Below are 12103 nucleotides of genomic sequence, written 5' to 3'. Positions count from 1 at the left end.
TTTGACTTTGGGTTTATTTGGCACCATCATTCGTCGTAACCAGCGACCACCGTGGCTATTCATCCACGCACCTACCGACCACCACTCTCCGGCGTTCCGATCGATTCAATTTTCCGGTAATATTCTCCACTTATTAACGCACTTCACCATCACATCATTCGTATACTTTGCGTCAACTGTAAACTTTTCAAATTGAAAGTAATTGCAATGAATTAGGTCAATGTTTGTAACCTCAATTTCTAATTACTCTCGATATTAACAGAATTACCATTGATCGTTCTAACTTAGGGTTTCCGTTTCAGTTTCAAACTATAAGTGTACTGCATATATGATCCGTCTACTCTCTGTTAACTGTATTGACTATACTCTGTTTAAATTAAACGTATTTGCAAATTGGAATGAGTTAGGTCAATGATTGTAACCTCAATATCTAATTAGTGTCGATATTAACAGAATTACCGTTGATTGTTTGAAGTTAGGGTTTCTGATTCAGTTTCAAAGTATAGGTGTATTGCATATACGATTTGTGTACTTTCTGTGTACCGTATTGCCTGTAAATGGTTTGAATTGAAGATATTTGCAAATTGCAATGAGTCATGTCAGTGTTTGTAACCAAATAGTATAAATCGAGGTTGATACGAACAGAATTACCGTTTATTATTTAAAATTAGTGTTTTCGATTCAGTTTCAAAGTATATGTGTATTGTGTATACGATTTAGTGTACTTACTGTTAACTGTATAGACTGTAAATTGCTTGAATTAAATGTCTTTAATTTCAAAAGATGCATTTTAATAATATATATTATTTTACATCGAAATAGAAGGCAAATGGGCAACAAGCTGCGCCGCAATCGGCGAGCTTCTTTTGGATTGCGAAACCAAGTCTTTTATAAACCACATTGGTTAATCTTGGATGCTTGGAGTTCATAACGTTACTATGCATAACTGTTGGACTCGGCTAATTGGAATGAGTTTTGCCAATGTTTGTAGCCTTAATTTCTAATTTAGGGCGATATAAACAGAATAATCATTGATTGTTTAAATTTAGGGTTTCCAATTCGTTTTTGAAGCATTCGTTTTTCGCAAGATATCTGGTCTTGTACTGATCTGTTTTCGTTTGATTCAAAGGTGAATTATAAGGAAGTTGTAGTATGGGTTTATCATCTGCTGCTTCTGCTACTAGTCCTCCTAGTGAACCACTGAAATTTTGCATATTTGATCTGAGAAGAGGACAACGTGAAGGGGAAGAACTGGAGAAGATCTTGTTCTTCTTCCCAGCTGATTTGCCATTTCCGGCTCAACTTTCGGTTGTTGGGCTCAGTGAAGGACTCATTACTTTCACAAGGTTTGAAAGAAACCTGTAAATCTGTAATTAAAAATAGTTTGAATTTTTGACAAAACCTGTAAATCTGATTTGGATGTTTTTTGCAGAATCTTTTCTCCCGAAGCGGCTTGTGAGGTTATAGAAGCAGAAATGCATTCACATGTGTTCTTTGAGGCCGAGCCTGATATTTGGATGGTAATGGTAAGTGTGTTTTTCATTTAGAAGCATTATTAATTCTTGTTATTTATTTTGATGATGTAAATTTTAATGATACACCTATTAGATTGTCTGCACGCTTTGGGTGATCGTTTGTTATTCATTGAATAAGATCTGTCGTAATATAATTCAAACATTGTTGATATCTCTTCACCATACACTCTATGAAAGTTCCTAGAAAGCATTTGCATTCTTATCACATATTGTTATAACCTTCCATCACAGGCACACTTGTCACACATTTTGGTAGTACTCATTTGTTATGACTTCACTCATAATGGTAAAATATGACTTCATTTCTTCATCCCTTGATATTTCTTGTATTCCTAAACTTGTCCTTGGAAAATTACATTTTTGTCACATTTTAGATATCTGGATAATGTTTTTCCATGCATAAGTTATAACCTTCCATCACTGGTCACACATTTTGTAAGTACTCATTTATTATAACCTTGCTCATAATGGTAAAAGATGTATTCGTTTCAATATCCCTTGATATTTTCTATATTCATATACCCTTTTAAGTGTTAAATCCTATCATCAAGCTTTTTTATTTGTCACATATCGGCCTGTGCCATCATCTTATTCTTCCTTGATGAAATTGCAATCATACCCAGTATCATGTTTATGATGTTTTATAACATTGCATAGGTGATTGTAAAAATGGCATTGTCAAAAATAGTTTTGTAAAAGTTATATAAATAAGTGTTGGGTTCGTAGGCCTTGTTGGCCCGGTTTATTATATGAAGTCAAAAGAGGAGACGGGTGTGGGCGGTCGGGCCCAAGCCTGGCCCGGTTTAGATTTCTTGCATAATAATTTACTAACCCTAGTTCAGTCTCTATATAAACAACATTATGTACTTGTAATATTGGTCACTCAATAAAGATATATCTAGTTGCCACCCGTGGACGTAGGTCAGTTTAGACCGAACCACGTTAAATCCTCGTGTTCGTTTACTGCTTTCGTGTCGTGTTCAGTTTCGTGTGTGCGTTTAATCTTAACAAGTGGTATGACAACAAGAATGAAAGAGGGTGGGTCAGTTACAACTCATATCAATAATCTTAATTCGATCTTGTCCCGCTTAGTGTCAGTTGACATTAAGTTTGATGATGAAGTTCAAGGCCTCTTGTTATTATCCTCTTTGCCCGACAGTTGGTCGCAAACAGTGACTGCAGTTTGTAGTTCGTCTACAAATATTACTTTCGATGGGATTCGAGATCTGATTCTGGGAGAAGATTCAAGACGCAGAAGTTCAGGTGAATCATCAGGCAATATGCTAGTCACAGAAGGTAGAGGTAGGGGAAAACAGCGAGGCAGTGGGAGCAGGAAGAGGAGTCACTCTAAGACTCGTAAGGATATTGAATGTTGGGGTTGTAAAGAGAAAGGACACTTCAGGAATCAGTGTCCGAATGGTAAGAAAGAGGTGAACGTTACAGAAGACGACACAGATGACGGGGTCAGTAGTGATGAGGCTTTGGTTTGTAGTGTTGAGAGTAGCGTTGATGCTTGGGTGATGGATTCTGGTGCATCGTTTCATGCCACTCACTGTAGTGAAACGATGAAGAATCTTAAATTTGGGGATTTTGGAAAGGTTCGACTAGCGAATGATGATATTTTAGAGGTTACGGGTATGGGAGACGTTGATTTGATAACTTCAGCCGGTACTTCTTGGACTTTGAAAGACGTGAGGGTTATTCCAAGTTTGAAGAAACGTTTGATTTCAGTTGGGCAGTTGGATGACCAAGGGCACGATGTTAAGTTCGGGAATGGGCAGTGGAAAGTAGTCAAAGGGAATCTCGTTGTTGCTCGTGGAAAGAAAATTGGTTCATTGTATATGGTCGGCATGTCATCGAAAGGAGTGGATCCAGTTTTGGTGAAAGACAAAATCCGGTTCACAGAATCTCGTGGGCAGAAGAAGGTTCGTTTTGCAAGTAACAAACCCAGAGCCAAAGTGAAGATTCAGGATGAACGAGCTAGGAAGGTTAAATCAGTTGGGGGACATCGTGACAGTGGGAGCACAGGTCGTGTTTCAGTTACAGTTCCAGGTCGACAGTGGATTAAGAAAACCAGTATTCCAGCTGTAAAAGTCTCTCCAGTGAATTACTTGCTGAATATGGAGAGTGTTTGTTCTCAGAGTATCTCGGGATCCGGTAGTTTGTTTCAGTGGGAGCCGGTAGGGACAGAGAACGGGTCAGGGGCAGTTTTAGCCGTGACTGACGTGTTGGAGCTCCGGGGAGCTTCAACGGGCCTTCAGGTTAATTGATGAGAAGGCGGTGGCAACTAAAAGAAGTTTAATGTTCAGATTACAGAAGTACAATCAGGAGTGCAGACGAGAATACTCAAGGCCTCCAAGTGGGAGATTGTTGGGTTCGTAGGCCTTGTTGGCCCGGTTTATTATATGAAGTCAAAAGAGGAGACGGGTGTGGGCGGTCGGGCCCAAGCCCGGCCCGGTTTAGATTTCTTGCATAATAATTTACTAACCCTAGTTCAGTCTCTATATAAACAACATTATGTACTTGTAATATTGGTCACTCAATAAAGATATATCTAGTTGCCACCCGTGGACGTAGGTCAGTTTAGACCGAACCACGTTAAATCCTCGTGTTCGTTTATTGCTTTCGTGTCGTGTTCAGTTTCGTGTGTGCGTTTAATCCTAACAATAAGTTCTATGGTTTTATGTCAAATTAAACACAAGCTATTTGTTGTAGGTTATTGCAAAGAACAAAGAGACAGAAGCCATATGGAGAGTTGAAGCGCTACGCAGTGTTCTTAAGGAAATACACTCTCTTTTTGTTATGTTTCATGGTTCTATAAGAATGTTGCTTGATAAAGAACCTGGTGGAGGACTAATCCGTAGTCATTTGTATACTTTCATCATGGATTACCTTAGTGGTAAGCCCTATTCTGAATCATGTATTACATGAGCCATATATAAATACAATTTTCTCTTTTTGATTTTATAATTTGTTTTTCATACCTATTTCTTATATATGCTTTTTTCTTTTGTGGCAGATTTTCTCACGGGTAACAAGATTTTGTTACCTAATTTTCGTGACTCATTGAAGGAACGTGGGACTGTACAGATGTTGACAGTTGGACGAGAGGCTGCTATTGAAGTACAGGTCAGCACGTGTGTCTATGAAAGATGCTGTTTTTTTCATAGACTGCAAGAGCAATTTGTTTGTTCTTTTGGAGGAATTATTTCTCAAAACTATCTTTTGATATTTAAACTACTTTTTGTTTGTGCAGTCTCTTGTTGGAACATTAGATTCATGCATGGGAAACGCTTTAGGCTACTCGGTTATCTTGTTTCAGGACCTGCTGGTGTCGACAACTCTGACCCCTGTATGTTGTATCTTTTATTCCTAAGCCCCCCTCCTTTCTCACTCACACATGCGCTCTAAGAGACTGAAATACATAGGCCTGTAACGAACACGAACTAGGCTTTTTCGTTTTACTTTATACGAACACGAAAAGTTAAGCGAACAGATTTTTTTGTTCATGTTCGTTCGTTAAGAAAATGAATGTGTTTGTCTTCGTTTATATTCTAAATGAACGCTCATAAACAAACATAAATGGCCGAATATAAACGAACGCAAATGAACAAACATATGTTTTTAAAATTTGATTGTGGGGATGGGTCGATGCATGATGGACCATTTAATGTTACTGGTAATTATTAAATAAATTTAACTGAGTATGTAAAGAAGATAAACACACGTAAATGAACGAACATAAACGTATCTAAATGAATGAACATTCACAAACGTAATTGAACGAACGAGACATATGTTTATGTCCATTCGTTTGATTAAGTGAACAAATCTTTTTGTTCATGTTTGTTCGTGTATTATATAAACGAATTTCCCTGTGAAATACTTAGATCTGCAAGGGAACTGAACAAACACAAGCTGGGCGTGTTTATGCTTATTCATCTAACTCTATCCCAACAAATGAACACAAACAGTTAAGCAAACAGATTTTCTTGTTCATGTTTGTTTGTTAAGAAAATGAACTTGTTCGTGTTCTTTTATTTAAATTCTAAACGAGCGTAAATGAGCGAGAAATATGTTTATTTGGTTAATTAAATGAACAATTTTTTTTTGTTAATTTGTTAATAATCATCATCATCATTATCATCATACTCAGTATATCCCACCAATAGCAAAGCTATGGTAGGGTCTGAGGAGGGTAAGATGTAGACAGCCTTACCTCTACCCCATAGGGATAGAGAGGCTGCTTCCGGTGATACCCCCGGCTCGATAGTAGTTTTGCATCAAGCCTTGGACATAAGGCACACAACACTCAATCATCAAGACATCGGTTGATTGGTGCATGCACCCTTGTCTTTCGGCTATCAACACCACTACATGATGCCTGATTAACCTTCCGCCATTTTTAACGTTATTTTCATGAGATTAGTAAAATAACGTCAAAATTAGTGCAATTTCACTTTTGCCCACCCGAGGGTTCACACACATATACATTGGTGCATGCACCCTTGTCTTTCGGCTATCAACACCACTACATGATGCCTGATTAACCTTCCGCCATTTTTAACGTTATTTTCATGAGATTAGTAAAATAACGTCAAAATTAGTGCAATTTCACTTTTGCCCACCCGAGGGTTCACACACATATACATTATATGCGCGCACCGCAAGCAGGGATGACACATATATACATTTGTTAATAATCTTTTTGACATATTTCAGGATGACACCGTGAATTTATTTTCATACGGTATCTCAAGGTTGACCCCACATATACTATCATCGGGAGGAAGTACCTGGTCTTACTTGCGAAAAGGAAACACTTCTGCTCATGCTGAGTCAGCATTGGACCGCTTACATGGCAACCAGGATGGTGCTTCTGCAAGAGGTGATAATTTTCAAATAGTAAGGCCATTACAGCATGGCAAGTGGTCCAAAGGGAAAGACGGGTTTTTAGTTACTGATATTTGGTGTGTAGAAGTTGGTAATTTGGTCCCCACCACCCCGACAATATGGCTTCAGGAAATAGAGCATAAAATGTATCTTTGTGCTTATCAGTATAAAAGCTTGACTATAATTATGCTTATACCTGTTACATCGATGCTTAATGGGGAAGAAGGGATCACCATGTTGAAGCAACAACTTCTTGAAAATGTAAGTTTATTTAACTTTGATCTATACACACGTATTTGGATGTGTTTTGAAAGTGAGTATGTGATATTAAACGGTTAGAATAAGATAAATCAAATATTAATCAATGTCGTAGAAGATATTCTGTTCTATAAAGTTGCAATATATAGCTGATACTTCACAAATTGTGATTGTTAGGTAACTTGTGTGTGTGTACAATAGGTTAGAGACCCGTGTATTATACGGGTTGAATAAATGAAATATTGAATAGTTAGTAATAAAGATTTAAGAATTATAAAACGAATTTTTGAGAAAAGATGTGATTGAAAGTGGGCCGGTGATATGGAAAGTATTTCTGTTTAAATCCAATTTGTTGTTCAAACTAAATTCAATTTTCTTTAGTTTTGCAAGTTGTAAATTTATATATTACGAAGGGGTGAAGGGTGAAATAAGAGAAACCGGAAACTGGTTGGTTGGGCTCACAGAATTGTGAATTTGTGATACGTGGCAGTGGATAGTTATTTATTAGGTATAGGCATATAGATCTGTGTGTGTAATGACCAAAAAGGACATCTTTATGGAAGAAAGAAGAGATGTTTTGAGAAATGACTGTAAAAGCTTCTCAGCCTAAGTTAAAACAAGGGATAAATGGATTAATAGTTAAATATAAGTTTTACTATTTCAGACAGTTTGGGCCTGGTTGGGTCAATTTGGGTCAACCCATCTGACTCGTTGGAGTAGTTTAAAATACCCACATATGCTTTCATCAGATACATGTAGTGGTTCTAGTGGAGGAGGTTAATGTGCGGGCGGCTATTTATCTTCTATGTTTTCGTAAATAATATCGTAGATGTTACGGTCACGGGCGATGTGTTAATTATCTTAGTTATCTTTGTAATCAGAGATTATTCCTTCTCACTGTGGTATTTTGTTTCTGCATTTGAATAATTTGTTTTAGTCAAATCTCTAGATTTTTATCACATAGTTTAAAACATAATAAGTTGTTGAATAAGTCACGAAAATAGTTAAGTTTTTAAACTTATTTACACGTTATTATGTTAAACACGTTATCTTTATGCCCATTACACAAACAAATTTCATGTATCTACTTTAGTTTTGTGTATCGTCAGATTCACTCGAATTAATTCCGAGTATGTTATGATTATAGACTTTGAGAGATAAACTTGTGTGATATGCATGTTTGCAAGTAAGCCAAACACGTATTATTGATATAAATTATATATTCTTTTTACTGTTTTTCTTTTTCAATCAGGCATCTTCAAAGATACATAAAGTGGAGGAGAAGCTTGCAAAGGGATGGGGTGGTGAAAATGCTTATCATGTCAAAGGTTACCGTTATTTACTGGTAGATGGTGACCGGAACATATCCCGAGCTTCCCCTTCTGGAAAAGTAACTACCCTAACAAAGGTCAAAATCGTCTTTTATCTATTCCCTTGTTGTAACTTTGTTCATACATACCTAATTTATCCAATTTCTATTACTTTATTAGTTTATATCATCCTGATTTAATTCATTTTCAGGAATCGTTACTCGCATTAAATAAGGTTCGGGAAGATGTTGATTTGGAAAGAAGCCGAACAAAAGGGGAGGATTTAGAAATATGCATTAGAGCGAAAAACAATTCGTGGGTGATTGCTCGGGCTGCAAGAGGGAAACAACTTTATATAGTTCTTGAAAAGGCCAATGAGACTCTTCTTTATGCCTCAGAAGCCGTTGAGAAGTTTAGTGACAGGTAAAACGGTTGACTATTTTCATTCAAGACTCTTTATTATTTTAATATCATATTCTCTCATTACCAAGACAAATATCGTTGGGTTCATAATACTAGTTTTAGATTTTAAAATTGGGATTTGAATATTGATCCTGACTTCAAGTAGTATGCATTTATGTTGATATGTTTCATCTAATGCGGTTAATGAGCCGAGCCACTCGTGATGAGATCAGCTCATTAAAAGTTTGAATCAAGCCAAACTTAAACCAACTCGAGCCTAAGTTCGAGCTTATTAAATAAACAAGCTCGAGCCCGAGCCCGAGCCCGAGCCCGAGCTTCATATACTGGGCTTGGCTAGGCTCACGAGCCTAAACTAGCATATAATTTATAGACGTTGTATTTAATATAATAATTATATAATTACATAATAAATAATGTTATATATATAACTGTGCTAAAGTTATAAACATATATATAAAACTATTTATTTAAATAAAATAACATTTGTCTTTGATAAATAACAAATGAGTTGTGGTTTGAAAAATTGCTCACGAGCCAAGCTGAAGCTTTAGATATAGAGCTTTAAACAAGCCCGAGCCATCTTCGGTTAAATGAGTCGAGCTTGGGCTTGACTCGGTTCGTTTGCACCTCTTGTTTCTCTCAGTTGATTTAAGTTGACAATAATCCTTGAGATCTTGTTGATTAGTTTTTCTAATATCATGTAGGTACTGCAATGGAGCATTTTCGTTGGATTGAAATTCACTATAGCTACAGCTCCATAAAGTACGGTTTATATCCGGGTTATTATCGCCAATACAACTAGACGTATATTCACATATTGCTTTTCTGGAATATTCATGGGGGCATGGCCGTGTAAGACGGGACGAAAAAATTATATGGTGATAGATTTCTGGAATGATGGATGATAATATTAAAAATATTGGGTAGTATAACTTATAATCGTCTCCAGATAGGCATAGAATGTGTTCTGGTGATGAACCTCGAATTTGGTTTGAGTTAGTTGATAAGACCACCCGTAGTGATAGCTTTGCCCGTAGCGTTATGAAGCAAAACGCGGGGGGCACACCGCCCCCCTGCGTTATGTTGATTTCCATTTTGTGTGCGTTGTATACAAACCGCTGAGAATGGCATGTTAATCAAAATTTGACCGTTTTTTTTGACCGTTGGATAATTAAAAAAAAAATTTTATTTCCTATATATTAAACCATTTCATCCCCAATCAAACCTTATCAAATTTATAAAAATTTTCTTTCAACTCTATAAAAATTCCTTTACACCAAATTCACTATATATGGATCCTCCATCTATATATAAACAGTTTTTCGGGCCCGACCAACAAGCCGAGGACGTGGAGGAGGAACAGGCGGTTACGAGTGCGATTATGCTCGCGACACAGTATATGAGTTCCGTTACGGGTGCGATTAGCTCTCCACCCCCCGTTTCAACAAGAGCATATATCGAACGAGATCGTGCCGAAGCCAACAACCGGTTGATGGCGGATTACTTCTGCGACACGCCGAGATACAAGAACCCGAAGACCTTTAGGTGCCGTTTTCGGATGTCTAAAAATTTATTTATGCGCATCACCAATGATTTGGAGCGTGAGTTTGATTACTTTAAGCAAAAGCCTGGCGCTCGAGGGATGCTAGGATTCACGGCTATTCAGAAGGTTACGTCAGCCGTGCGCGTGCTCGCCTACGGGAACACGACTGACATCAACGACGATTATTTAAAGATGGCCGAAAAAACAACCCGGGACACCTTGGAGTATTTTTGTTACGGTACGTTTTGTTTTTTTTTAAATAGTTTATCACTTGTTTACTGTGATCATTTATTTTATAAAAATTTTGTAAAATATAGGAATATTTAAACTATATGGACCACATTATCTGAGAGAGCCCAACGTTAACGATCTACAACGTTTTTACGAGGCACATACAAGGGTGCATGGTTTCCCCGGCATGATAGGAACTGTAGATTGCATGCATTGGGAATGGGCTAATTGTCCAACTGCATGGCGAGGTCAATTCACACGAGGTGACCAAAAGGGACCAACGGTCAGCCTTCAAGCGATCGCTTCATACGACCTTTGGATTTGGTCGGCATTCTTTGGTGTTCCCGGTTCCAACAATGACATAACCGTCTTAGAGCAGTCTCTTGTGATGGAGAGTTACATATCTGGGACCGTTCCCGTCGCTTCGTTTTGGGCTAACGATAACTTCTACGATCATGGGTACTATCTGGGTGATGGAATATATCCAGAGTTCGCGATAATTGTTAAAACATTCAGAGACCCGATGGATGAAAAAAGACAGTATTTTAAGAAAGTGCAAGAGTCTGCGAGAAAGGATATCGAGAGGTGTTTTGGTGTTCTTCAACAACGATGGCATTATGTTAAAAATCCTTGTCGTCTGTGGTCTTTAGAAAAAATGAGATGTGCTATGTATGCGTGTATCATAATGCATAACATGATCATCGAGGACGAGGGAAGAGCAGTATGTCCAACTTTCATACCGGACCCGGATCCACCACGGACTCCGGCAAGTATGGAGCAACGACTCGAAAACTCGGATTCCGTGCGGTCAAGAGAGATACATAACGCACTAAAGGAGGATTTGGTCCAACATCTTTGGATGTATCGGCCTCTGCCTGGTGAAAACGATGATCAAAACGAGGGTAACAATGAAGACGATGATGAAGACAACGATGACGATGGCGAAGACGATGAAAACGACGACGAGGACGATGACGAAGAAGGCGAAGACGACGAATAGTTTTTTTTTATTTTCTTGTAATATTTATTTAATAAAATATTATTGTTATTTGATTATTCTTATTAAAAATTAAAAAAAAAACTGTAAAAGTGACTGGGCGCCACGTGGCGCATAACCCCTGGATGTGGAGAGTTATGACTACAGCCTGTTTTTGTACAAAACCATAACTCTGACTGGGCGTCACGTGTCGCATAACCCCTGAATGTGGAACTTTATGACTACACATGGTCTAAGTTTTACATTCTTGTGTAGGAAAGATTTGGTTGTGTAGGAAGAAATTTATGGCTGTTACTATATGAGTTTATAAATGTTTTGACAGATAAAAGCGATGTTGTTTTACAGTATCGAGAACTATACTTTCGGGATGATGTTTGTAAGGTGGTGATGTAATTGTGTTAAAACTATAGATGTGAGTGCTGAAACCTTTCTAGCATTACGAATTTCTATCTTAAGTAAAGGTTTAGAGAGGTGCCGGAAAAGCCACCTCATCAAACCCGCACTTCTCTTTTCCCTCTCTATCCGGCTATCCCTCTTGTCTCTCTTCCAGCTACCCTCCAGGTAGCGCTGGGCTGGGGAAGAAGCTTGGCCATTGATTGGTGGGTTGACTTTAATTGTTTTATTTTTACTTAAAACATAAATAATATTAATGAGGAAATGAATGAAATGAGCTCGATCTACTACACAATTTTGTTGTAAAACGCCCCTATGATAACGTGATGTCATATCATTTAAAACGTCTTCATATAAGCAACATCCACTAAACATGTTCTTAAAAAAACTTATAAATTATCTATTGTTTAACTATACATATTTAATTCTATAGCTATTGTGCTATCCCTCTTCTATTTTATCTGACGACCAAAATGTTCTAGTGACTAAGTATTGTTACATATTTTTTGAAGGCAGATGT

General features: G+C 37.5%; 1 protein-coding gene across 2 annotated transcripts; it reads left to right on the top strand.

Moving 5' to 3' along the window:
• Positions 1–11626, top strand: LOC143597342 (vacuolar fusion protein CCZ1 homolog B-like). Of its 2 annotated transcripts, XR_013146885.1 has the most exons (11): positions 1–116; positions 1130–1346; positions 1433–1526; positions 4251–4434; positions 4555–4664; positions 4792–4887; positions 6258–6689; positions 7939–8094; positions 8208–8419; positions 9124–9381; positions 11446–11626. XR_013146885.1 is itself a non-coding variant. In XM_077075864.1 (10 exons), exons 2-10 carry the CDS (start codon positions 1153–1155, stop codon positions 9152–9154), a joined length of 1509 nt encoding a protein of 502 aa, XP_076931979.1. In that variant the 5' UTR covers positions 1–116; positions 1130–1152; the 3' UTR covers positions 9155–9421. The 2 variants fall into 2 exon arrangements, 1 of the variants encoding a protein (XP_076931979.1); XM_077075864.1 differs by lacking the exon at positions 11446–11626 and having other exon boundaries at positions 9124–9421.
• Positions 11627–12103: the final 477 nt, after the last annotated feature.

This window comes from Bidens hawaiensis, unplaced genomic scaffold, assembly GCF_021521415.1.
Source record: "Bidens hawaiensis isolate Kalapana, Puna unplaced genomic scaffold, B.hawaiensis_p1.1 tig00048137_1, whole genome shotgun sequence".
In the NCBI taxonomy this organism is placed as follows: Eukaryota; Viridiplantae; Streptophyta; class Magnoliopsida; order Asterales; family Asteraceae; genus Bidens; species Bidens hawaiensis.
This window is presented reverse-complemented; position numbering and strand designations above follow the sequence as displayed.